A 27,418-nucleotide genomic window follows, 5' to 3' on the forward strand; every position below is an offset into this window, starting at 1 on the left:
CATTTGTGTGTTTATACAAAAAGGGACAGAACTCATTTCTTGAGCTCTTGGTTTAAATAATTCCCTCTCTGTTAGAAAGCTTCTGTTATAAGTTACTATTTAAAAAAAAAAAGATTATCCTTTTTGGTTCATTTTTATTTCAGGTAAATGTGTTTTTAATTTTTTTTAAAAAACACCTGTCTATAAAAATTTGGTTTATATTCTTCAAGTATTTTGTTGATACATTATGCTGGTATCATTACACAGTGCTTCCCCTTTATTATTTTTTTAAAGATTTATTTTATTATTTTAATGGTAGAGCTACAGAGGCTGGTAGAGACAGAGAGGTCTTCCATCTACAAGTTCAATCTCCAAATGGCCACATCAGCCAGAGTTGGGCCAGGCTGACGCCAGGAGCCAGGACCTTCTTCCAGGTCTTCTGGCAGGTACAGGGGCCCAAGCACTTGGGCCATCTTCGATTGCTCTCCCAGGCCATCAGAAGAGAGTTGAATCGGAAGTGGAGCAGCCAAGACTCAAACCTGCTCCAATATGGGATACCAGTGCTGCAGGACAGGGCACTAACTGGTTGGGCCACAGTGCGGGCCCCACTTTATTCTTTTCTAATAATAAGCACTTCTTCACTTTAAATGTATTCATGTAAAACAAAAAACAGGCCGGCGCCGTGGCTCAATAGGCTAATCTTCCGCCTTGCGGCACCGGCACACCGGGTTCTAGTCCCGGTCGGGGCACTGGATTCTGTCCCGGTTGCCCCTCTTCCAGGCCAGCTCTCTGCTATGGCCAGGGAGTGCAGTGGAGGATGGCCCAGGTCCTTGGGCCCTGCACCCGCATGGGAGACCAGGAGAAGCACCTGGCTCCTGCCTTCGGATCAGCGCGATGCGCTGGCCGCAGCGCGCCAGCCTCGGTGGCCATTGGAAGGGTGAACCTACGGCAAAAGGAAGACCTTTCTCTCTGTCTCTCTCTCTCTCTCACTGTCCACTCTGCCTGTCAAAAAAAAAAAAAAAAGCACACAAATCATTCATTTTTATGTATTTGAAGGGCAAAGCAACAAAGACAGCTCTTTATCTGCTGGTTCAATCTCCAAATGCCCACAGCAGGCCTGGGCTGGGCTAGGTATAAACCATTGTTGGTCTAACCCTCTGCACCACAACAACCACCTCTAAGACATGATTTAAAAACCATCATAGTAATTACCCACATGGGTACACCCATAGTTTATTTAAGCAACCCTTTGCTATTGAACATTTAAGTTGTTTTACAGTCTTTGCTAGTGTAAAAAGTAATTTGCCGGTACTTTTGCATGTTTTGTTAGAAACTAAGTTAGGCCTGCACTGCGGCTCACTAGGCTAATCCTCCGCCTGCGACGCTGGCACACCGGGTTCTAGTCCCGGTCGGGGTGCCACATTCTGTCCCGATTGCCCCTCTTCCAGGCCAGCTCTCTGCTATGGCCAGGGAGTGCAGTGGAGGATGGCCCAAGTCCTTGGGTCCTGCACCCGCATGGGAGACCAGGAAAAGCACATGGCTCCTGACTTCGGATCAGCGTGATGCGCGGGCCGCGGCGGCCATTGGAGGGTGAACCAACGGTAAAGGAGGACCTTTGTCTCTGTCTCTCTCTCCACTCTGCCTGTCAAAAAAAAAAAAAAGAAAGAAAGAAAGAAAGAAAAAAAATAAAGCTGCTACTATAAAATGATTTAAAAAAAACTAAGTTAAACACAAAATTATGGGGTTAAGAGCATGTGCATTAATGAACCCATTTGTTTCCACCAGTTGTGTGTGAAAATATTCACATTTAAATTTTTTTGATTTATTTATTTGAAAGGCAGAACTATAGGGAGAGGGGTGAGAAAGAAAGAGAAAGAGAGAGAGAGAAAGAGAGAGAGAATCTTCCATGCACTGGTTCACTCCCTAAATGGCTGCAACAGCCAGGGCTGGGCCAGGAACCAGGAACTACATCCAGGTCTCCATGTGGATGGCACAGACTCAGTACTTGGGTACTGCTGCCTTCCCAAGCACATTAGCAGGAAGCTGGATTGAAAGTGGAGCAGCTGGCATGCCGCCATGTCCCATCGTACCACAATTCCAACTCCTCACGTTTGATTTTTGAGAAGAAATGCTGATAAGTTATTCCTCTCCTTGAGTTTGGTCCTCAAATCTTACTTCTAATAGCTGTCTCCACATTTTTCAGGCCTCACGTTTTCATATATATTAGAGTTTAAAAAGAAATTCATTTGTGTAACTCTGATACCACGAGCCAGACTCTGCAGGACATATTCACATCTCACACTGAAATTTGCTTTCACTTGATTGATGTCTTTTCAATCTTCTGACTACAGTTTCATGAAACCCATAAGGTGCAGTGGTTAAGATACTCCTTGGGATGCCCAGATCTGAGAGCCTGAGTTCAGTCTAAGCTCTCTTACTGACTCTCGCTGCCCTCTGATGTGCACCCCAGTATCTGACCCCCAGACTGAGGTCTGGGCTCCTGGCTTCAGCCTTGGCCCAGCCCTGCACATTGCAAGCCTTTGGGGAGAGAACTGGTGGATGGAAGCTCTCTCTCTCTCTCTCTCTATGTGACTCTCTACCTGCCTATTACTTAGCTGATTAAATGGTTCTTCAAGTGAGGTGATAGTTGTTAATAAATTGTGTGGGCATGCGAGTGAGGTGGAGAACAGCAGGGGAGATGCATTATGCAGAAACAGCCTCATCCCTGCTTCGCTAGGTTTGACAAGTTCCTTGCTTATTCTTTGCTTCCCTCACCAGCCTCCAGCCACTACTAAGCCATCCTCTTCACAAGGCCTCCCTATGCTCCAGCCTCCCCCACCTCCCTTCCAAAATGACTGCACACAGTCCACTGCGTGTTCTGGCCTCAAGCACCCAGTGTAGGTTGTATAGTCTGTTACTCTAAATCTGTCCCTTGGCCTCATCCTTAATCTCTGAATCACCTTTGTGTCTGACACTTGTCATCATGTGGGGGCAGTCAGCTGAAATGCCCCACAAACCCCAACTGAGACCAGCATAGCTCAATCACATGAGCAAAGTTTCATGGGTGGAGTCTGGCTGTTTCAGGAATACTTTCTGCTAACCTTAGATCAGCTTTGTCCATCCCAAACCAAGAAATGAGGTATCCAAAGCCAAAAAATAAAGAAAGGGATTTGTGCTGAGAAGACAGATGGGGAGGTGGAAGTAATCATGATAGTAGAAAATGTGGCAGAGAGACACACTCACTGGAGCACCTCCTGTGTACAGAGCTGCATTAAATCCTTCAGCACTGCCTCCAGCTTATTATTGTTCTCATTTTACAATGAAGGAATTAAGGTGAAGAGGTTAGTTTAGATGCCTTAGGATGCATTATTGCTATTTTTGGGCAATGTTTAAAATAATGCCTGATGAGCACATACAGCATGCACAAACTGAGGATTCAGAATGGCCCGGGTTTTCAACAAAGCCTTGGCACAAAGTTTGAGTTCTAGAACCAGACGGATATGGCTTGAACTGACGGCCCTAGCCCCTCTGTGTTATTTCAGGCAAATTCAGTTCTCTAAGCCTTGCATTCACCACAGTAAAATGTAATACTGTTTGCCTTCCAAGGAAGATATGAAGATTAAAGATTAAATAAGGTACATAAATAAAAATGATCAATAATAACATGGCATGTATGTAGTAGACTCTCACCGAACATTAATGTTTGTTTATAGTCCATGATCCAAATCCTTCCTAGTTTCAAAAAATTAACAAGGCTTTCTGAATTCTTAGCCTCAGTTTCTTCCCATGTCCAGTGAGAATATCACCCACTTCATAGGCACACAAGAACCTGATGAAGTTAGCACTTGAGAAAGGCTTTCACTGTATTGGGGGGAGTGGATTTATTTGAGGAGGGCTTGGTTTTCCACTCCCATATTTCTGCAGATGGTGGAAATGTGAGGACTGCAAGTCACAGATCCTGACACACTGCTGTGTTTTGTCCCACCAAAACTCCTCCTGAGGCAGCGCCAGGAAGTGGGTTGTTAGTGGGAGGTGTTTGCATCAAGGGGTGGAGCCCCCGTGAATGGATGAATGACTGTCGTACTTCTGTGAGTTCTCCCTCTCACATGACTAGATTAGTTAGTGCAGAACAGGTTGTAAAGCAAGTCTGGCTTTCCTGTCCTGTCTTCCGCACATGCACACACCTGCTTGTCCTTCCATTTCCTGCCACGAGTTGAAGCATCATGAAGCCTAACCGGATGTGGCCACCGATCTTGAACTTCCCAGCCTCCAGAACCATAAGCCAAAACAATCTTTTCCTTGCATGTGATGCAGTCTCTGGTGTTCTTGTATAGCAAAGAACATGGACACAGACACACACACTAGGCTGGATTGTCTATCCAACCGCACTGGGCTCAGAGTGCAAGTGTTGGGAAGAACATCTCATTAACACAGTGTGGGAGCTGGGAAACATGGTAGCACAGCATAGCTTACAGTACTGCTCTAGAAAAACCTCCTGTAGCCTCACATCTGTGTATTTATATCTTGCTGCCCCATGGAGGTAGTGGAGGGAATGTTGAGGCTACTTTCGTGTCTTGATTCCCATCTGTATAGCTGCAGAGAGGTTGGACAGTCCTCAGGATGGGATGGAAGCTGGTGAGTGCAGAGCACATGTTTTTTTTTTTTGTTTTTGTATTTTTTTTTTTTTTTGACAGAGTGGACAGTGAGAGAGAGAGAGAGAGAGGAAGAGAGAAAGGTCTTCCTTTGCCATTGGTTCACCCTCCAATGGCCACCGCGGCCGGCACGCTGCGGCCAGGGCACCCTGCTGATCAGAAGGCCAGGTGCTTATCCTGGTCTCCCATGGAGTGCAGGGCCCAAGCACTTGGGGCATCCTCCACTGCACTCCCTGGCCACAGCAGAGAGCTGGCCTGGAAGAGGGACAACGGGAACAGAATCCAGCACCCCAAAGCACATGTTTTTACAACTCGTATATCCCTTCAGAGTTCCACATCTGTGCTGCCCATTGTTGTCACAGCAGCACATTCAAGGTGTGATGCCTACAAGTGCACTTGCTGAACAAAGTGGATAGTGTTAAGAGGAACTGACTCTAAAAGCTACATTTTTGGTAGTTTTTTTAGAAGGAGTATGAGACTAGGGATTAGAAAGCCAAACTGTAATTACTCCTTCTGAACTCTATTTTCTGTTTCTTACAAAGTTCTATATTTCTGAGAAAAGCAAATGTCCTCTTTAAGTGAGAAGGCAATCATCACAAGAAGTTAACAGGAGTTTAACACTGGACTAATGATGGGGCTGGTGCTGTGTCTTAGCAGGTAAAGCTGCTGCCTGTGATGCCAGCATCCTATATTGGCACCAGTTTGTGTCCTGGCTGCTCCACTTCTGATCCAGCTCCCTGCTAATGGCCTGGGGAAAGCAGAGGAAGGTGGACCAATTTTTTGGGCTTCTGCATCCGGGTGGGAGACCTGGGTGAAGATCCTGGCTCCTGGCTCCTGGCTCCTGGCTTTGGCCTGGCCCAGATCTGGCCATTGCAGTCATCTGATGAGTGAACCAACTGATAAAAGAACTCTCTCTCTCTCTCTCCCTCCCATCCACCCTAAAGAAATAAATATTTATAAAAAGATTGGATTAATTGAAACACCTGATACAGCCCTTGGATCAAAGTACAAACATGGAAGTATTACTTTATCAGACCACTGTTAATAAAGAAAGATGAAATATTGAAGATTTTTTTAATGTTCTTGTACATTGTCTTCAGAATTCTCCTGTGCTAAACACACAACGTTGTAGACATATGTGTGCTCACAAGTATGGAGGTGACAAGCAGTCACTTATTTCCTGATTACAAGACTTTTTTTTTTTAATTTGGGAAACCACATATTTACCATTCCCTTCAGCTTGCACAACTGGCTAGAAGCCTAGCACACAGCTTCTGGCCACATCTTGAAACCTCAGTGGCTTTATCGGTTCACAGTAGCTGTGGCGCTTCCTGTCAAGGCTGAGTGATGGACATCTGGAAAAGACACACTCATGCAGCGAAGGCTGGTCTGAGTCACTGCCTTTGGAGGAGTAACCGCCCAGGTTTCTGCCTCCTTATTCATTTGTCTTAATGCTTTTTTTTTTTTTTCTTTTTTTTTTTTTGCCACTGAGTGATTTTAAGTTTCCTAGCTTTTATGGTGGTAAATGGAACCTCTGGTTTGATATTTCCTGTTCCTCTAGCCACTCCATTTATCCTTATCTTCCCAATCACAGATATTCTAATGGTCTAGATTTATTTTATGATTGTAGTTATTCAAGAGGCAGAGAGGGGGCTGCTCTATAGCACAGTATGTTAAACCACCACCTGCAAGGCTGGCATTCCACTCCCGAGTGCCAGCTCAAGTCCCAGCTGCTCTGGTCTGATTCAGCTCCCTGCTAATGACCTGGGAAGGCAGAGGTTGATGGTTCAAGCACTTGGGCCGCTGCCACTCACGTGGTGCCCTGGATGGAATTTTGTGCTTCTGGTTTCTAAATCCTCAGATGCCTGCAACTAGACTGGACAAAAGTTGAAGCTAGGGGCCAGGAACTCAATTCAAGTCTTCCTTGTGGATGCCTGGAGCCCAATTTCTTCAGCCAGCACCAGAATCAAGAGATGGAACCAGGAACTGATGTGCAGCACAGGAGTCTTAATTGCCGGGCCCAGTGTTTGCTCCCTAATGGCCTAGATTTAAAATTCTGCATCGTCCCAACTGGGCCTCCAGTCCTCACACAGTAACCACCCTTCCTGTGATTTCTAAGTAACCAAATGAAAGAAACGTTTTAGAAACTAAGAATAACAACAAAAAGGATTTCACATGACTATCTGGACTCTGTGCTACTAAGGGATAAAGTCTAAGCATAGGTTGAAAAGGAAAAATTAAAAACACTCATCAGCAAATAAGTTTTTTTTTTATTCTTTAATCACTTTCCACCTTATCATACAGTTCAGAGAAAGGGGACAAGGTAGATACCAGATATCTTAAGCGGACTTCTTCAACCTGTCTACAATTCGTAGTGTCTTCTGAGGCAGACCCTACAGTCATCTTCAAACCATTCATTTACCTTTGTTTTCATTAATCTTAGCAGCAACATATGCCTGAGGGCTACCCGATTAGACTGCAAAAATACATCTCCATTATATTAAAAAGTTCATTAGACAGAGGATTCTAGAACCTATCTTCAAAGGGTCCTACAAGCCTTCAGACTAATGCTTCCACCCTAAAGGCAGTACTGACTGGTTGCTGGGGCAAGCAGACCCTAACAACCAGGACAGCACAGCTTCCTGGGACTTTGGCTGGAGCAGTGACAGAACCCTACAGGTTCTTTCAGACCATGCTACAGGAATGGTCGCTTATACAACTAATGAAAGATGAACTCTATGAGAAAGAGATTGCAGGCTGGGAAACACAAGTGGGAACTGTGCCCATCAGGAGTTATCAAAAAACATATGCACATACCTACATGTATTTAAGTCAAGACTCTATACAACATATAAAGATGGGAACTGGTGTTTCTCACATAAAAAATACAAATATTATAAAATATGTAATAAAGGCATAATCAAAGATATGCCAGGGCCGGCCCCGTGGCTCACTAGGCTAATCTTCCGCTTGTGGCGCCAGCACCCGATTTCTAGTCCCGGTTACTCCTCTTCCAGTCCAGCTCTTTGCTGTGGCCCAGGAGGGTAGAGGAGGATGGCCCAAGTGCTTGGGTCCCTGCACCTGCAGGTGAGACCAGGAGGAAGTACCCGACTCCTGGCTTTGGATCCACACAGCACCAGCATAGCGGCCATTAGGGGAGTGAACCAACAGACCTATCTCTCTCACTGTCTATAACTCTCTCTCTGTCTCTCTCTCTCTTACTGTCTAACTCTGCCTGGAAAAAAAATAAAATAAAATAAATAAAATTAAAAAAAGATATGCCTGACCGGGGTACTGACTTCGCTCTTGTAACACTGTTTGTTTATACCAAAAATAATTAAATGGGAATAATCTCTGAGAGCTTTGCAAATGTAAAAAACTCAGAATCTTCCATAAGCAATTTCTGTAAGTATCAGAAAATTAAATTCTATTAAGTATGAAATAAGGGACAATCTATAGATGGCTTATATGGATGAGATTTTGGCTATATAATTCTATATGAAAGAACTCTGCCACAGGATATGCTTACTAGAACAATTCCTAATTATCTTTAAAGTGAATCAGAGATAGACATAAGAAAAATATAAAAACCCACTCTCCATTCAGGCTTTAATATGTTTTATTGGAGAAAAATTTCAACAAAACATGGCTTTTATTTACAGAATTTAATGTGTGAGGGACTTCCAGCCCACATGGACCCAAGTGAAGATGACTACTGAGCCTGTTTATGTGTTTTCTTATTTTTAATGCACATACAAAAAAGGTTTTTCATATTCATAAAAATCCCAATATTGTAATGACAAACCCTCCCATATCCACCCTCTATTAAATATATCAACAGCTTCAAAAATACACAATTAAATTGGTTTAATCTTGAAGTGTAATCCAATGAGACTGAAAACTAAACATTTCAGATCCTGTACCAAATAGTAAAACACACGAAGGCCTTCAGGATCCCTAAAATTAGAAAAGGTGAAAGTTACTTTTTGTTCCTAGAATGAAAGACAATTTTATAAACTCCTAAAATAAAGCAAGACCAAAATCATAAAACAATTTTGCCAACTGGATTTAGGAGAAAGGAATGATTTTGCTGACAACTAAAAACAGATTGAACAACTGAAAAATTAACATCTCTTCTGCAAGAAAAAATAGTTTCTTCATCAATATTCTTCTTAGGGAAGTAACAGCTATGTAAAACATAAAGTGATATATATAAACATATATATATATTCAATACTGTAATGCCACAAACCTCATGTAGTAACTAAATATTTTAGTGCCTACTTTTTCTTACAATGACAAAAATCATTCTGTACCCTTTTTCATATTACTTTTTTCCACAGCAATCAAAAAATAATTCACTAATATTTTTAATTGATTTAATAATTCTCATCATAGGTAGTTTATTTTCCAATTATAAATAATATTTCAATGAGCATCATGTGCATAATACAATTTTCTAATATTGGAGAATATTTCTATAGAAGACAGGCTCAGAAATGAAATTAGTAGGTCAAAGATGAATGAAAACTGCTAATAGTTTATGCTGCTTATTATCAAACTGCTTTCCAAAAGCAGTGGACCAATCTACAACTCCAGTCATATATGACCGTGACAACCTCACCACCTACAGGAAAATAAATCTGACAGTTTAAAAGTTTAAAAGTATAAGACACTTAGTATGTGCCAGGCACTATGCTAACTTGGGAGATAGAACAAGGTTTTCACAGAGCTTGCATTCAAACCGGTGAAGCAAACTAAGTGATTACAATTCAGGATGGGGACTTCTTGAAAAGCAGGAAGAAATTTCTTGGCTTAGACAAGGGCAACGGTCCGCAGAAGCCCTTACAAATGCCCCCACAGAAGACACAGGACGTAGGAAGCCACAGGGACCTAAAAGTATTAAGCTTTACTGGATTTCTTCAAGTATAGGAGGAGAGTGATATGATTATAGGACTAATGACACTGGCATTCTTTCTTTAAATTTTGTGACACTGAACCTAGGTTTTTAGACAAAGTAGCTAATAAAGTTGGCGCATTATTATACAAAGCTGTTGGATTAACTTTGTTTACTTTGACAATCTGTGATATGTCCTGTTTGCTTCTTTGAGATACAAGATAACAAGTCTTTAATGATATAAAAAGCAGAATTACATCTGCATAAGAAACTGATAGGATGACACTGAAATATGCTTAAATTGACTGCAGCTCTAAAATAAGCCTGGTATAAATTATGCCAAATTCAGTTAAAATGCTTTAACATACTTACTTTGACTGATTTACATCAATAAGAGAACCTATTTTTGATGTTGTAAAAGAAATGTGTTCATCACCAATAACAATTTCAAGCTCCTGAAAAAAATAAAATTAAAAAAAATTTTAATGCAGACAAATGTAGTTAATTCAAAAATGTATCCTACAGATATCTATATTCTTGCTACAAAGTAATATCAATTTCAGATGCAAGTTTCCCAGCGTTGAAGGGGAAGATAAAAAACAAACCTTGATCTATTAGACACAGACCATGTACTTAAATTAAAATTTGCTCATATGCAATATCCTTGATTTTAAGATCAAGAATTTGCTTTCCAGAGACATCAGATAGTATAAAATGAGATGACACAGAAATGTTCTTTGTAATGTCAGCAAAACTACAGACATCATTTTGGAGCACAAGTTATAGGAATAACTATATAGGTATGAACCTATCTTACTATAATAAATACTAACACATTTTCCCTTTCTGTAAGGTTCTACAAGTAAAACATATAACATTAATAACTACCACAGTAGCACCTACCCTGTGTCTGATCCTGTTATTAGGAACTTTACACACATGCTCTGTAATTCTTAAAATAAAATTTATAAGGTAGGCTTTATTATTAGCCTTATCTTTCAAATGTGTAATCCAAAACTCTTTAAGAATCAGGAAAACACTTATTGACATCTACTATCTCTAAGAAGTGATAGCAATATTTGCTCCATGGATTCTCAAGATTAAAGACTAATCCTCTTGACTTCACAAAACAATTAAAATTAAGAACTATTAAAACAGTGGTGGTGCTGTGGTACAGTGGGTTAAAGCCCCAGCCTGCAGTGCTGACATCCTATATGAGTATAGTGTTCAAGTCATGGCTGCTACATTTTTGATCCAGCTCCCTGCTACTTCTGCTGGGAAAGCAGTGGAGGATGGCCCAGGTGCTTGGGTCCCTGAACCTATATGAGAAAGTGGGAAGAAGCTCCTGGCTCCTGGCTTTGGCCTGGCCCAGCCCCAGTCTTGGCCTTTGGCCTTTTGGGGGAGTGAACCAGCAGATGGACAATCTCTTTCTATCTGTCTTGACCTCTCTCTTTAACTCTAACTCTCAAATAAATCTTTAAAAAAAAAAAAAAAAAAGAAAGAAAGAAACTAGTAAAAGAAATGCAACAGGTGTTCCCAGTGTACCTTGTTATTGTATAAATTTTTCTCTTATTATTTATCTGTACATCTAAAGCCAATAACTAAGAAACTATGTCTACAATGATTCTTCAAGTTAAACTAACAAGCAGATGCCATTAAAGGCATTCCTAGCTATCAATTTGAAGATCTAATTATGCACAATCTGTGGCAGAGACCAAATGGAGAACTAAGATTCTCTATCAATCATAAAACATTGACACAAGAGGCAATTTCTACAGCTTGCCTACTTCTCCACAAACAGAAACCCATAAACACATCATCAAGTGGGTGGAAGAAGCCCTAGGCTCTCCCTAAGTGGAAAAGATCCAAAAGGTTAGCTGAAGCTGTGTCTGGTTTTTAGTACACACAAACATATATAGATATATGCATAAGGAAATCTGAGAGCCAAATGTACTTTCTAAAAGTGATATAATACATAAAAACAAATACTGTTCCCTATACCTTCATTTTCCTAAATAATTAAATAATGTTTCCTTAAATAGAAGAGTGAAGTACTGCTACAGAGTGTCAGCATCTGATAGATTTCTCCACATTTTCTTCCAGACAACGAAGGTGGTACAAAGTATAATCCTTGGGAATATATAAAAGTGAAATTCAATGTTTCTTCCTTCCAGGGATCCGATCTCCTTTCTCCAAGAGGTGAAAAGACCCAATTCAGAAACCAAACTTTCTACAGCGTGAAACTGGGCCTTCAGAGTTCTTCAGAAGCCCTTGGAGAAACATCAACGATTCTGAAGGGAACATGAGAGGCAAACACAACAGCCAGTGGGAACAAAGACATCAATCAAATCTCTCTCTGGAGCATGAGGTGGCAAAAATAAGAATTCTGAAGGAAATGATTTTACACAGTCAAGGAGAATCCCACGTCTTAAATGAAACTAACAGCACTGCTACATATGCCTAAAAACTGATTAAGACGTAAGAGGGGCCGACACCGTGGCTCACTAGGCTAATCCTCCGCCTGAGGCGCCGGCACCACGGGTTCTAGTCCTGGCTGGGGTGCCGGGTTCTAGTCCCGGTTGCTCCTCTTCCAGTTCAGCTCTCTGCTGCGGCCTGGGAGGGCAGTGGTTGATGGCCCAAGTGCCTGGGCCTTGCACCCACATGGGAGACTAGGAGGAAGCACCTGGCTCCTGGCTTCGGATCGGTTCAGTGCACCAGCCATAGCAGCCATTTAGTGGGTGAATCAATGGAAGGAAGACCTTTCTCTCTGTCTCTCTCTCTCTCTCACTGTCTAACTCTGCCTGGAAAAAAAAAAAAAAAAAAAAGATGTAAGAGGAATCATGTTTAACAGTGTGAAAACATCCTAATTTGGGCTGAGGTGGCTACAGAGAAGACTGTTGGGAAAGACATCTAAATTCAGAGCTATGTGCTGCTCCTTTACTGCTAGCAGGCAGCACAGAAAACAAAGCGAAGTGAAATAAAAGTACAGTGTATTTACCAGGAGCCCAGTAAATGCAGAGCCAAAGAATGAGGAAGCATTCTTCATAAATAAAGGGAAACACAGTTATATTACCAGTTTTACATATGCATGCATTTAAAGAGCCCACTGAATACAAACCTGTCGGCCAACCCTGTCAGGGGGAGGCCATAAGGCATCATCTTCTTTTGTAATTTCACTGTCATCAATAATCCTCTTCAGTTCTTCCATTACACTCTTGTGCACGTAAGCCTGAAAATGAATTCCATGAAAATTTCATAATGTCCTTCCACGTCTTCCCAGTATTCAGCAGAAAATGACAGAACAGTTATAAACCCTGAATATTCAAACACAACAGAGAAAAAATTCATTCTAAAAATACAGGATGAAAACTATTCATCCTTCCTGTGAACATTATTTTCTTTTCTAACATATTTACTTTCCCCTCTTTCATCAGCAGCCCCCTTTGAAAACCCTGTATTCTTTCTGTGTAACATGAGAATTCAAGTACCTCCAAGTGGTTAATGGTGATAACGCAAGGTCTTCTGACACAGAGACAAATACAAGTACACATCAGCTATTTCCTCATCCTTAATTTTTAAGCCCCTCATTTAAAAACCGTACTATGTTTATATCATGATTAGAAATTAGCTTTAACAGTGAATAAAGTAAAAGGACAAAGTTAATTACAAAGTGAATTAAATGATATATTCAAACACGAGACTCATTTGTTGTAACATATGCTACTATGATAACCAATTTAAAAGGAATCTCATTTCAATCTACAAATTGGTTTTCTCCTTATAATATAGCCTTAGATGTACTTTTGCAAATTCATTAAAGACACGAGGAAAATGGACTAAACATGAAAAACTAAACATTCAAAAAGAACTTACCTCTTTTCTGATCATGACATCATTTTTGTAATTACTATTATTGGCATATCTAAGCTTTCCTGTGGGAAGAGGAAAAAACTTCAATCTGTAACAAGTAAACACAGCTAAGATAAACAAATGACACCATAACCAGCTTTGAAGGTAAAGACCATTTTAAACTCCCATTTTTATTAATATTTCCTCCCTCTTAGATCAATGTTAGACACGTAGACACTCAGTAAACATTTGTTGGTAAATTGGTTGAAGTTAAACTAGCCAAATTTTTAAATATGTCAGGACCTCAACACATAATGGGTTATTTTTAAAGGCCTATTTTCTCAAGCTACATCATGAACTAGAAAGGGAAGAGCAAAGCAACTAGCATTTCTTTTAAACTTTGTTGTACATCTGTACTGGTGCTAAACACATTACCTAGAGCACTTAATCCAACCTGTAAAAAAACCCTAAAAGGCAGATTTTATTCTCACCTATTCAGTTAAGTAATGAGTCCAAGTTCACACCAGATTCAGACATAGCTCCACTTTCTTCTAATACTCACGCTGTCTCCACTAAACCAAAACATTTTCTTTTAATAATTTCCCTTCAAATTACTGTCTATCAATCATGGCAAAGCATTGTAAGTGGGAAGCACACAGTGTATTGCTTCTGGATACAAACTTGATACAAATGGGGGAGAGTGCAGATGAATAAAGTGATTAAGGTTTCCAAATAATTACAGGGCTGTAGTTACCTTGAGTTCTGCCTGAAATGCCTGACACTTCCCTCGTCTCACATGTGATTTCCCCTCTAAATCTTGTTTCAGACTCTCACAGAACCTTGTCCAAAACAAGCACAGAGTACTTACTATCCACACCGCTTTATGCTTTGTTACACGTCTTTATCTCCCACCACGACATAACTCCTTGAGGGAAATTAAAGCCTTCTTCATTAATGTATTCTCAATTTTGGTATTTACATCTTGCTCAGCATTTGGTGTGCAAACAATGAAAACCTATCCAGTTGAACGGCCCTTGTTGGAGGTCAACTGCGTTCAACGGACAATAACACGCTCTAAAGAGGAGTCAAAAGACAGAGCTGCTGGCGGCCAACAGGTAGCAGTCTCACCGAGCCGTCAGCTCATGGTCTCAGTCTATTTCCCTCTCAAAGGTCAACAAAAAACACCTAGTATCACTCATTACAAGGGTCGGGTCAGGCGCTCATCCTATGAGAACCCCTCCTCCCCCGCCCCCCACCCCAGTAGAACCAGCCTCTCTCTCTCTTTTTTTTTTTTTTTTCCACTCTTAATGCACTCCACGGCGAACTGCAATTAAGCACATAGATAAAACTCATTCTCTTCATTTGTTTACCCGGCGGTCTGCTTCCGCACACAGGCCTGATGAAGAAAATGAATGAATGGGTGGGCAGAAAGTTGCTGGCGTCACAGTTATGAAGTTACTTGGTGGGGGCGCTCTTAAAAATGTTCAAGCATGAGGTCGACGACCTACTTACTCCACGCCTCTCAAAATCCTTTCTAGGGCGCGGATTCCAGGATTCTGACTACTGACTACATTTCAGTCCGCGGCAGGGTTAGTTTTCCTCGCTCAATGTACAGCAGTTCCCTTTTATTCGCAGACACCGCGAGGGTCTCCTATACGCTTAGACTCTTCTTTATTTCAAGGGAAGCAGGGGCAAGCTACGAGCCCACCGAGGCGCGCTCACCCCATCCTGGGAGCCTCCTCCGCTGCCTCTCCGCCTGCCTTTCTTTTCAGTGTAGCGGTGCCAGCGGCCCCGACATTGCTTACCGTCCGGCCGAAACTCGAACTCCAGAAACTCGTGTCCAAACTTGCCTTTGTGCCCTACATAGTAGCGCAGGTAGAAATCACTAGCCATAGACATCTTTGCTCCCAGACAAGCCCGCCCAAAGCCCGGCCAACGTGCCTCCCGGCGCCCGGCAGTGACGTCATCCGCGCAGGCTAAGTGCGTCATCGCGGGCGCGTCCCTTGCGTCTCCGGGAAGGCCCGGAGGTGAGCGTGAAAGGCCCGGAGTGGGATTCCTTTAGTAGGATCGAACACGTACTGTTTGCAAAATGAAGTAGCTTACTTTACATTAGCAAAGAATGTAAGTGTGAAAATATAATAGCATTTTGAAACTAAATAGCTTTTCTGGGGGGTGCCGGGGGGGGGGGGGGCTCCCAGTTCTCGCGATAGGCTGTGACGTGGGTGTGGCTTCATTCCCCTCTAGCCGGTGGGAGGAGGAAAGATAAAGGCCAGAGGTGGGGTAGCTGACCCGAGGGTGCGGCTTGTTTCTCCTTCCTGGTTGGGTCCTACTTGGGGCCTTCCCCGTTTGGATAACGATGCTGGTTATCCATCGGACGAGAGGCTGGAGGTTTTGAAAAACACGTGAAGCTGAAAGGACCCGGCAGTCTGTCAGAGTCCTTTCAATAGTAGAACATCGAGGTACTTCGTTCATTCGGTAAGGGCTTAGAAGCCTGTGGAGTGTTTGCGGTTTGACTTAGAGCAAGTAAGGTTTGGAATCCGTGCATTGGGAATAGGAAAGAACACTCCTGTGTGGGATAGTTTTAGAGGGCAGAGGAGAGCAGGATGGATTTTTATACAAAGTCTGCTTTCACCGTTCCTGATTACCCCTTCTTAGCAATGCACAGAGGAAACTTATCTATTGGAGGACAAACAGACTTCGGTGGGATTGAGTAAAAGTCGTAGAAGACGGAGATTCAATCCCAACAGTAGCCCTACCGAATCTTGGGCAAGTCACTTCCTCTAAGCTTGTTTGTCAGAGAATTGTGTGGTAATGGACTTTGCCAAGCCCACAGACTGTTGAGAAGATTGGATGAGATTATTATGTTTAAAAAAAAAAACAAAACTGCAATTTGTAAGACATGAGTCTTAGCAGACATTTCCTGTGTGCCAGAGACAGTTGGACAATGGTAGTAAAAAGAAAAAAGCCGTTTGCACTGTAGCCTAGAAAAGAAAGCAAACATGTAAGACAAACCCGAGCACAAGGGGGCGACTGCTATAATAAAGTGCTAAGTGTAAAACAGCTGGTAACACAGCACAGGAAGCCATTCTGCTGTGCAGTAGGAAAATTCGAAGAAAGGGAAGTATCAGAGAAGGCTTGTGAAAAGAGATGTTATTTGAACTGGGCCTTGATGTGTGAATTCTGTATGCCAATGGAAAAGCATTCCAACCAGAGGATGAGCTAAAACAAGGTGGTGTGAAAACGCATGCCAAGAAACTCAGGGTAGCTGGAAGGTAAAGTTCATGGAAGTGGAGTGACTAGAAAGGATGATTCAGCCAGATTATTTTGAGACTATGTTAACAGTTGTATAATTACTTATCAGGAAAAATGATTCAGTTCTTACTATAGACCACCATTTGAAAACACAAAAGAAAAATAAAGCACCAAGCCATACCACTAGGTTAAGTTGCCAGTCCAATTTGCCCTGGATTGTGCAGGTTCCTGTGATATGAAACTTCCTGCTTTAAAACCTGGAGAGTCCCAGGAAAGATGGGGTGAGTTGGTTACCCAGGATTAATTCACATAAACTTGAGCATAATATTTCATAGTATTTCTGAAAATACTGGTTGTGGTCCATCTAGTTGAATTACATGAGAAGCTTCATTCAATATCTTCAGATTCTCTGATGTATATTCTTCAGATTTTGGCACATGGCCCATGTTTATTTTTAGGTATGCCTAAATACAGCTGTGGATACCAGAATTTGTGACTATGTAAATAGAATTTATGGAATGCACTGATCTTTGTAGATCAGTTACTGTGTTGATCCCCTAAGAAGACTTAAGAGTTCAAGACTAATCCACTTTTTAAAGATGAAATACAGAACTATATTTACCTGACTATTCATATCTTTTTTTTTTTTAAAGATTTGTTTATTTGAAAGGCAGAGTTACTGAGAGAAAGGGGGAAGAGATAGATCTTCCATCCTCTGCTTCACTCCGCAAATGGCTGCAACAACCAAAGCCAGGAGCTTCTTCCAGGTCTCCCACATGGGTGCAGGGGCTCAAGCACTTGGACTATGTTCTGCTGCTTTCCTAGGCACATTGGCAGGGAGCTGGACTGGAAGTGCAGCAGCTGGGACTAGAACCCATGCTTGTATGGGATGCCACTACTGAAGGTGATGGCTTTTTCTGCTGTGCCACAGCACTGGCCTCCAACTATTCATATCTTAAAGCAAAAGTGTACCCATTGTGTCAGGACAAGAACTACAAAGTGATCACACTTTGATCACATGTGCCTCATGTCACTGAATAACTGAATTCTTTCATATTTTTATTTATTATTTTTAAATGCTCATTCCATTTGAAAGGCAGAAAGACAAAGATCTTCCACCTGCTGGCTTACTCTCAAATGCTCGCAATACCCAGCCAGAAATCAATCTGGGTCTCCCATATGGTGGCCTGGAACCAAGTACTTGAGCCATCACCTGCTGCCTCCCAGGGTGTGCATTACTAGAATGCTGAATTGGAAGCAGAGGGGCTTGGGACTCTCTCCAACCAGGCACTCTGATAATAAGATGTGGGCATCTCAAGTGGCGTCTTAAATCTCTGTGCCAAATGCCTGCCCCAGGAACAGAATTCCTAATTTGATTAATTTTGATTACCAGTTAAAGAACTCCACGTGACTAGTAGCTATTGTGTTGGTCAGCACAGATATAGGAAACTTTTCATGAAAATATTTTGTGGGTGTTTTTATAAACAAAAGTTATGTATGTATGTATTTGAAAGAGAGGGAAGGAGAGAGGGAGGCGTGGGGGGAGAGAGAGGTATCTTTCAATCATTGGTTTACTCAAATGGCTATAACATCCAAGACTGTGCCAAGCAGAAGCAAGGAGCCACGAACTCCACCTGAGTCTCCCACATGAGTAGCACAAGCCCAGGTACTTGAGCCATCCTCAGCTGCCTTCCCAGGTAAATTAATAGGGAGCTGGATTGGGACCAGAGATTTGGGATTTGAACTGGCATTCTGATATTGGAGGCCAGTGTAGCAAGCCATGGTGGCTAAACCCACTGTGCTATAACACTGGCCCCTGTAACTGTTTTTCAATCTCAGTTGCTTCAAATTAGTGCAGACTTAATGATAACTCCACAGTTTACTTATGGAAAAAAAAAAGTTTGAGCTACTAAAATGAAGCCAAAGCACTATTTTTGTCCTTGCTAACAGAGTGGTCAACTTCAAAGCACCTGTGAAGTAGATAAGGAATGTTTTATTACCAATTCTAACTGAAATGGAGCCTAATATTTGTTCAGGTATACAATATTCATTGACACAATAATGATTCTTCTGTAGAGTTTCTATGTTCTTTTCCTTGAGCTTCAAGGTGATGAATCAATTTAGGGGGCTATCACCAAAGAAAGTTATATCTTATAATTGTTAACATTTAAAATGTTCTACTGATTTTTCCTACATAGAAAGTTCTCTCTTCATTTGATCACACTTTTATGTCTCATGTGTCCTCCAAATTCTTTTTTGCCTCTTTATTTAAAAGAGCCAAATTATTCTGACTTCTGATTTTCAGAAGTATGTTCTACCTTCATTGTAATAAACACTGTAGATAATAGTCTAATGTTTTTGTTTGGTTTACTGTATCATTATTTTTTGATTAGCTTTGACTTTGTGAAAGCAGTCAGGCCTATCTCATCCCGTTAAATGGATCAGAGTAGTAAGTCAAATATATATGTTCTAACAGAGCATGCTAATAAAGTGGTTTAAAATGAGAAAAAGGAAGAATGAGTTAGCCTCTTTCGGTCCTTATTCCATCTACCTACCTTTCTCTTTTTTGTAATGGACATCCCTTATGGATTTTAGCCTATCTTTTGTTTGTTTTAAACTACTCAGCGATATTTCTTTCTAAGTAAGAGACTCACCATCATGCAGAAACATCAAACTTACCATATCATTTTTTTATCAGATATGTTTATGTATGGTGAGCACATGGAGCTATATCTAGGTTATAATGATATGATGCTATATTTAATTCCATTATCCAATCTAAGAACTTTTTTTGCAGAGTACAGCTTCAAAGACATAGCATAACCTTTAACTATTGTGCTTCAAATAGATTGTTAAATTAAGAATAATAGGAGGTCCTCTGGTCTTCCATTGTAATAGCTACTTGATTATTTAAGTAAATCAGTGTGGTAAAGCAAAAAAAATTTTTTTGAATTAGGTCAACAAGCTTAAGTTCAAGAAACTTCTATTAACTTTTTTCTTTTAAAAATGGTGAAAAGTGCCACTATTATTCAGTTTCCATAACAGTAACTGCCAGTTCATATTATTCTATGCAAAACTAGATTGTTAAGTTTCCTTTAGCCGCTTTACCTAGGCATATGTTTGCCCAGTTCCTAACTGTTGTTATTTTTTTAATATAGAGCATAAAAACAAAACTGTAGGAAGGCTGTTCAAAACAATAAAAATATGAATTCCACTTGATTAAATGGTGACTGTTTTAATTCTGTTTTGCATTCATTACCTTTGAAGTACCTAGTTTTGTCTATAAAATATCTAGATACCAGAAATAAAACCTCAGATATGTGGCCAGCGCTGTGGCACAGCAGGTTAAAGCCCTGGCCTGAAGCCGGCATTCCATATGGGCACCGGTTCTAGTCCTGGCTGTTCCTCTTCCATCCGGCTCTCTGCTATGGCCTAGAATAGCAGTACAAGATGGCCCAAGTCATTGGGCCCCTGCACCACATGGGAGACCTGGAAGAAGCTCCTGGCTCCTGGCTTTGGATTGGCGCAGCTCCAGCCATTGCAGCCCTCTGGGGAGTGAACCAGTGGATGGAAGACCTCTCTCTCTGCCTCCACCTCTCTCTGTAACTCTGTTGTTCAAATAAATAAAATAAATCTTTAAAAAAAAAAAAAACCCTCAGACACAAAATCCTCCTTTCAAAAAAAGCCAAGTGAGGAGAAGTTACTGGTTTCTAAGGATCAGAGTTCCTGTTTCCATTTTTCCAGGCCTATATTCAGGAAAATAAATAAATTAGGGTAAAGTTTAAAATGCTAATTGTCTGCTTCTTTCCCTCCTACCAAAACAAATATGCATGGATCCTTTGAAAGGTTCATTCTGCATTTCACTGTACCACTATCCCTCTCACCATGTGCAGCCCCTATGCTTCCTTGAAGTTCCTCAAACAATGCTTCTTGCCCTGGAGTTTTCACCAATGTAGTGCATTCCTGGAAGGCTCTTCCCACTGTCTTCCCTACCCATCCCTAAGGTCTCAAGTTAAATGCTGTATCTTCAAAGATACAGCATACTTCTTTCTATCCTATGATTTCTTTTGATAGTGCTTAATATAATTTGTAACTAAAAGATACCCACACAAATAAATATACAGTCTCTTAGCTTCTGAACTAATCAAAAATCTCCTTGTTTTTATTTATTTATTTTTTTATCCAACACCTGGCATCCAGTGTCTGGCACAGTGAGTCAGTATTCAGTATCTGTGTGACTATGGCAGCGCAGTGGGAGAAGTTGCTGTTTGGGATGCTGCATCCCATATTGGAGTGCCTGCATTGAAGTCTCATCGCCACTTCCTATCCAGATTCCTGTTAATCTGTGCACCCTGGGAGGAAGCAGATGATGGCTCAAGTGCTTGGGGTCTGCAACCCCTGTGGGAGACCCAGATAGGATCCCTTTTTTGAAAAACATTGACTTTACCATTTTATTCATGTGTTGTTTGTTGTCTCCTGACTTAAGCCTGCCCCAGCCTCTGCTGTCGTGGGCATTTGGGGAATGAACTCACAGATGGAAGACTTCTCAATATTTCTGCTTCCTTATCATTGTCTCTCCCTTTCAAATGAATAAATAAACATTTAAAAGTTTCATTTTAAGTACGTGAACAAATAAATACTTTGTAAATTTGACTTAAAGGAACATCTGAGAAACAATGGAATTTCCCCAGAAACTTATTGTTTGTTCCAAGCCACTCTACCTCCCTTCTATTGCCATCCACTGCCCATTTAAATCCCAACAAATCATTGAGAAGTTTCCAGGAGTAACAGAATCAGTCTTTATTTGGCTAACTCATCATGACTCCATCAAGTTTCCAACTCCTACATCATTTTTAGCTGTCATTTTTCCTTCAGCAGCTTTAGATCCCAGCATTCTATTTTTTTTTTAATTTACTTACTTGGACAGTCAGAGTTAGAGAGATGGAGAGAGAGAGTGAGAGACAGAGATCTTCCATCTTTTGGTTCACACCTCACATGGCCACAAGAGCCAGGGCTGGACCAGGCCAAAGCCAGGAGCTTCATCCAGGTCTCCCAAACAGTTGAGCCATGCTCTGCTGCTTTTTGTGCACAATAGCAGAGAGCTGGATCAGAAGTGGAGCCAAGCAGCCAGGACACAAACCGGCGCCCATATGGGATGCTGGGGTCACAGGCAGCAGCTTTACCTGCTATGCCACAATGTTGGCCTCCAGCCCAGTGTTCTTTAAAATTACAGATCATCATATTCAACAGATTTGCTCTCATCATGATACTTTTAATATTTTTTAAAATTTTTGTATTTATTTATTTGAGAGACAGAGATGGAGAGACAGAGAAAGGTCTTCCATCCACTGATTCACTCCCCAGTGGCCCCAACAGCCAGAACTGAGCTAATCCGAAGCCAGGACCCAAGAGCTGGATTGGAAGAGGAGCCAGGACACAAACCAGCACCTATATAGGATGCCAGTGCTGCAGGCAGAGGCCCAGCCTACTATGCCACAGTGCCGACCCCTATCTTTAATATTTTGAAATAGGAATATTATTGTCATCCAGAAGTTCACACAAAAATGGTGACATCAGGGGCAGCAGTTAAGATAGCACTTGGGATGCCTGTATCCCATATGGGAGTGTGGGGTTTGAGTCCTGACTCTGCTTTAGACTCCAGCTTCCTGCTAATGCACATCCTGGGAGGCTGCGGGTGATGGCTGAAGCACTTTGATCTCTGCCACCCATGTGGGAGACCCAGATTGAGTTCTCAGCTCCTGATTTTGGCCTGGCCCAGCACCAGCTCTTACAGGCATGAGGGTAAACCAGTGGATAGGATGTCTTGATATTCTCTATTTCCCTCTCTCTCTCTCTCTCTCTCTCTCTCTCAAATACATACATACTTTTTTGAAAAACATTGACTTTACCATTTTATTCATGTGTTGTTTGTTGTACCATGCCATTATCTACAGGCCTTTCCAGCTTTGTACTGTCACAGACCAAGGCTTTCTTCTGGGTCACAGATTTTATATGAAATCTATTTGGAAGATTCTGGGTTAGGAAGGGCACAAGACAGGAAACTAACATTTATTGAGCACTGTTTTATGCCAGACACTGCACAAATACATACTCTCATTCAATCCTTCTGTGAGTTGGATATTATCCCCATTTCACACATAAAGAATCCCTTTTCTGACAATGTAGGTTGTCCCTTAAATTTTTCTGTTGAATTAACTTCTAGGCATTTACCTTTATCTTCTCTATTGTAGAAATACTTTGGCAGCTGTGAACCAGAAAATCGTACTTCCATTTAATGAGTATTAATTTAATGATATTTCACCATGAAGCTACCATCCTTCCATATCAGATTACATACATGCTTTTCTAACCCCTCTTAAAGACTTCTAAACCACCAAACCTTCATACTTAGCCATCACAATCCTTATTCATTACACCCATGTGCATACACACAAACACACACACACATACACAGATTTGGGTCCACACCTACACTCCTGAAGCAAATTAAATCTTGTATATTCTTTCTCATCCACTCTCTCATTGGATTTCTGTTCCTCTGGACTTTGTAGGAGTCTAGATAAAAACATTCTTCAGGAGTAAACTAACCTTGGGTGGGAGATACCAGCTCATGTTTGTCATGTCCCAACAAACACTGCAGATTTCTGATACCTGCTGGGCTGTAACGTTTTCCACCACTGCTCCCCCAGGGTCTATCAAAATGGGACTGATAACGAATTCCTGAGCTCAAAGAGATATGTGTGGAGAGCCTCATCCAACATCATTTTAGAATTCTAGGGAAATGGTTAGGGAGAGATCCAGAATGCTTGTCCCATTTCTCCCTTTATCTCTCCCCCAGAAAGTCTGTTCTTTGTTCTTGGAGGAAAACTGTTTCGAAGAGCATACAGTCGTCCATGAGTGTTTCCTGCTGGAGTGGGGGGTGGGGCCGTCAAAGGATGCTGTAGCTGTAGGAGAGGCTGTTTACACTGATGCCGGCCACGGCTGCATACAGTTCAGGCACCACCAACTCTGGCACTTGCAACACAGCCTTGTCATCTGCAGTTCTAGCAGCAGCTTCAAGGCGCACACGCAGCTCTCTAGGCAGAGGGCGGCTGTCCTCACTCCAGCGCCAGCAGGACTTCATAATATTATACCTGAGAGGCGAACAAGAGAAATTTGACTAGGCAAGTGTATGAGGAGAGAGAGTACCCCTTCCCACAAACATTCACAACAACATCACTCTGGTTTCCTCTCATTTACTGGACAATGCAGAGTGGAAAAAAGTGTTCTGCCATACTCTTTGTAGTTTAAAAAATGCATAGTGTATGCTAAACCAGCAGTGCTAGGACTGGATGTATACCTTTTTTATTCTGTAATACAAGATGGAGCTTTTAACCATTTACTGTATCGCCCCACACTTTATGTTGGCTTTTCATGTGATTTCAGTGATCTCCTCATTAAAGCATTAAGTTCTGGCCAGCGCCGCGGCTCACTAGGCTAATCCTCCACCTAGCGGCGCCGGCACACCAAGTTCTAGTCCTGGTCGGGGCACCGGATTCTGTCCTGGTTTCCCTTCTTCCGGGCCAGCTCTCTGCTGTGGCCAGGAAGTGCAGTGGAGGATGGCCCAAGTACTTGGGCCCTGCACCCCATGGGAGACCAGGATGGGTACCTGGCTCCTGCCATCGGATCAGCGCGGTGCACGGCCGCAGCGCACCGGCTGTGGCAGCCATTGGAGGGTGAACCAACGGCAAAGGAAGACCTTTCTCTCTCTCTCTCTCTCTCTCACTGTCCACTCTGCCTGTCGAAAAAAAAAAAAAGTTTCTCTCTCTCTCTCTCTCTCTCTCTCTCTCTCTCCACCTCTCCCCCCTCTCTGTTTCCCCTCTCTTTCTCCCTTTTCCTTCTTCTCTGTAACTCTGCTTTTCAAAAAAAAAAAAAAATTAAGTTCTGTAAGGTCATGCACTTTGTCAGGTGTCTCCCCTAGTATAAAGAACAGCCTTTAAAAAATTATATATTTCAGCCGGTGCCGCGGCTCAATAGGCTAATCCTCCACCTGCAGCACCGGCATCCCGGGTTCTAGTCCTGGTTGGGGTATCGGGTTCTGTCCCGGTTGCTCCTCTTCCAGTCCAGCTCTCTGCTGTGGCCGGGAAGTGCAGTGGAGAGTGGCCCAAGTCCTTGGGCCCTGCACCCACATGGGAGACCAGGGGAAGCATCTGGCTCCTGGCTTCCAATCAGCGGGGTGCGCCAGCCGCAATGCGCCGGCAGCAGTGGCCATTGGAGGGTGAACCAACGGAAAAGGAAGACCTTTCTCTCTGTCTCTCTCACTGTCCACTCTGCCTGTCAAAAAAGTATATATTTCAGAGGCAGAGAGACATACGGACAGAGAGACAGAGATAGAAAGAGCTCCCATCATTGATTCAGCTAGGCTGAAGCTGGGAGCCAGGAACTCAATCCAAGTCTCCCCTGTGGGCAGTAGGAGCCCAATTATTTAAGCCATCATCACTGCCTCCCAAGGTTTGCATTAGCAGGAAACTAAGATCAGGAGCTGCGGATCACACATAGGCATACTAATAATGGCGTGCTTGCATCCTAACCAGCATCTTAGCTGTAAGGCTAAGCTTCCACCGCAAGGACAGCCATACAAGAAAACATAGAAGAAATACCTGTCAGCCAGAATTATTACACTCTGTGTGTGTGTGCTTGTAGTTAAGATATTTAAACATTATAATCAGCTCAATACAGTAACTGTTTATTGTAGGGAAAACCAGGTGTTGGAAACTTAACCCTTCCATGCTGACAAATTACAAAATAGCAACAGTTGTCATACAAATATTCATTAGCATATTAGTTGCCTTCCTAGACACAATTGAAACTTTCCTTATGTTTTCTAATAGTCCCTTTTAAACTACTGGTGGTAATTTTGTTTCACTGTCTGCTTCCAAGTTGGTTTACCAGCTGTCCCTTCCTGCCGACACTATTGGATCCTCCTGTTGCTGCTTTCTAATTTCTTCTTACTTTCCCTCTTCTGTTAGGCTTCTATCTGCTGGGAGCTGGGAAAACACAAGTCATTAGTTTCAAAAAGTTAAATATTAAATAAGAGCCATTATAGCCAGAATGAGTAATTGCAATGCAATGAATTTTATCATCTGCTATCTTTGAACTGAAGCTGGCAGCACACTGATATTTAGACAAGTAAAACACCATTGCTCTTGCACTGAGTTTGGTCTGCACTCTATCAATTTTCAAACGTCCCTGTGGAACTAAATTTGATCAAACTCAGATTTCTCATATGCTTCTCAGTGGTTGCTTCAACATCAGAGGGGAACAGAAATATATATATATATATATATGCACACACACAAACATACATACATATATGTATATATAAGAGGGTACTTTTAAAAACTGGTGGAAATTAAGTTAACATACAAGTTCATTTTGGTGCAAAAAAAAAATGAAATCCATGTATATATGAGGGCTGGTGCTGTGGCACAGTAGGTTAAGCCTTCACCTGTGATACTGGCATCCCATATGGGCTCTGGTTCATGTCCCAGCTGCTGCTTTTCTGATTCAGCTCTCTGCTATGGCCTGGGAAAGCAGTAGAAGATGGCTCAAGCGCTTGGGCCCCTCCATCCACGTGAGACACCTGGTAGAAGTTCCTGGCTCCTGGCTTCAGATCATCTCAGCTCTGGCCGTTGCAGTCATTTGGGAGTGAACCAGCAGAGAAAAGACCTCTCTGTCTCTGTCTGTAACTCTCTCTCTCAAATAAATAAATAAATAAATCTTTTTAAAAAATATTCGTGGAAAATGCACATTATGAAAACCTATGCATGGAATTCAAAAATATCTTATATTAAAATAACTTATCCTTTAATTCCATTTTCCATAAATTTTTCAAGTATCTTGATATGTGTATAGGATGTGTATGCATCCGTGACATAGGAGCAGACATGTTTTCACTGTATGGGTTTGGTCGAAGGCTACAAATTATCATCTAAGGACAGCTGAGGGTCATCTAAGTCACTTTGAAAACGGCACACTGGGTAGGGAGCAAGAAAGATTTGAATTGAGCAAAGAGAAGGCCTTTAAAACCCACGTACATGGTGTGTTTGCAGCTACTGGGTCTCTTCATGATTTTCCTTCTCTGGAGATGCTGCAGGATGCTGGTGGGAGGGACTTCAGGATATGGTGGTGCTCCTGGCAGCACAGGAAGAACCCGAAAAGCAAAAGAGTTTAGAGCTTAACACACTAAAGTATTAATGATAACTAACATTACTGTCCATTCCCTTAATCACCCACAGAAGGTATAGTCACAGGAAAAATACTGGATCCAATATAGTTGCTCCCAGTGATCAGGTAAGGATGTAGTTTAGAAAATTTTGAGGAAAGATGTTTTGGGGAAAAACTGATAAAAGAGAAATTTTGAGTCTTTAAGAAAGTGATAAAATAATGCAAAGGAATAAGGCCTACCACCTACTACCCATAACATGAAAAGGTGCTACAATTTCTCAATAAAATGGATTAAAAAGCCTGAATAAAATATTTTTTATGTTTATGCAAGATCACTTTGGAAATTATTCTTCGGATTTGAAAACATCCCTTGAAATTGGTGAAGGAAGGAAGGAAGGAAGGAAAGAAGGAAGGAAGAAGAGAGAGAAGAGGAAGAGAGTAAAAGTTAAGAGAAGGACAAAGAGGGAGGGTGGGAGGAGGGGGGGGACAATCACTTTGCAACACTTCTCAGGTATCAGTCTTGAATTTCATGTTAATCCAATTCATACTTCAAGGCTTATAC

The 27,418-nt window shown here is 41.8% G+C and overlaps 2 protein-coding genes and 1 long non-coding RNA gene across 11 annotated transcripts in view; 1 reads left to right on the forward strand and 2 right to left on the reverse strand.

Moving 5' to 3' along the window:
• Positions 1 to 15,381, reverse strand: part of LOC100344696 (mago homolog B, exon junction complex subunit) — a 62,620-nt gene extending 47,239 nt beyond the window's left edge. The window contains exons 1-5 of one of the 2 annotated variants that reach the window (XM_002722157.5): positions 15,183 to 15,381; positions 13,402 to 13,460; positions 12,647 to 12,757; positions 9,901 to 9,983; positions 8,233 to 8,588 (exon numbers count right to left, since the gene is read on the reverse strand). In XM_002722157.5, the coding sequence (XP_002722203.2) occupies positions 8,489 to 8,588; positions 9,901 to 9,983; positions 12,647 to 12,757; positions 13,402 to 13,460; positions 15,183 to 15,366 (537 nt within the window). In that variant the 5' untranslated portion in view covers positions 15,367 to 15,381 and the 3' untranslated portion in view covers positions 8,233 to 8,488. Of the gene's footprint in view, positions 1 to 8,232; positions 8,589 to 9,900; positions 9,984 to 12,646; positions 12,758 to 13,401; positions 13,461 to 15,182 lie in introns of those variants that run through there. The other variant, XM_070049385.1, reaches the window with a different exon arrangement.
• A 220-nt stretch (positions 15,382 to 15,601) lies between these two features.
• Positions 15,602 to 27,418, forward strand: part of LOC103345394 (uncharacterized) — a 41,202-nt gene continuing 29,385 nt past the window's right edge. For all 3 annotated transcript variants that reach the window (XR_007915596.2, XR_001792389.3, XR_011378992.1), the window contains exon 1: positions 15,602 to 15,852. This is a non-coding gene — a long non-coding RNA (uncharacterized lncRNA). The remainder of the gene's footprint in view (positions 15,853 to 27,418) is intronic.
• Positions 21,415 to 27,418, reverse strand: part of STYK1 (serine/threonine/tyrosine kinase 1) — a 43,867-nt gene continuing 37,863 nt past the window's right edge. For 5 of the 6 annotated variants that reach the window (XM_008249399.4, XM_070049380.1, XM_070049379.1 and 2 more), the window contains 2 exons: positions 26,727 to 26,823; positions 21,415 to 23,783 (listed from right to left, as the gene is read on the reverse strand). In XM_008249399.4, coding sequence (XP_008247621.1) covers positions 23,579 to 23,783; positions 26,727 to 26,823 — 302 coding nt within the window. In that variant the 3' untranslated portion in view covers positions 21,415 to 23,578. Of the gene's footprint in view, positions 23,784 to 24,516; positions 25,677 to 26,726; positions 26,824 to 27,418 lie in introns of those variants that run through there. The other variant, XM_017338113.3, reaches the window with a different exon arrangement.

The sequence above is a fragment of the Oryctolagus cuniculus genome, chromosome 9, assembly GCF_964237555.1.
Source record: "Oryctolagus cuniculus chromosome 9, mOryCun1.1, whole genome shotgun sequence".
NCBI lineage: Eukaryota > Metazoa > Chordata > Mammalia > Lagomorpha > Leporidae > Oryctolagus > Oryctolagus cuniculus.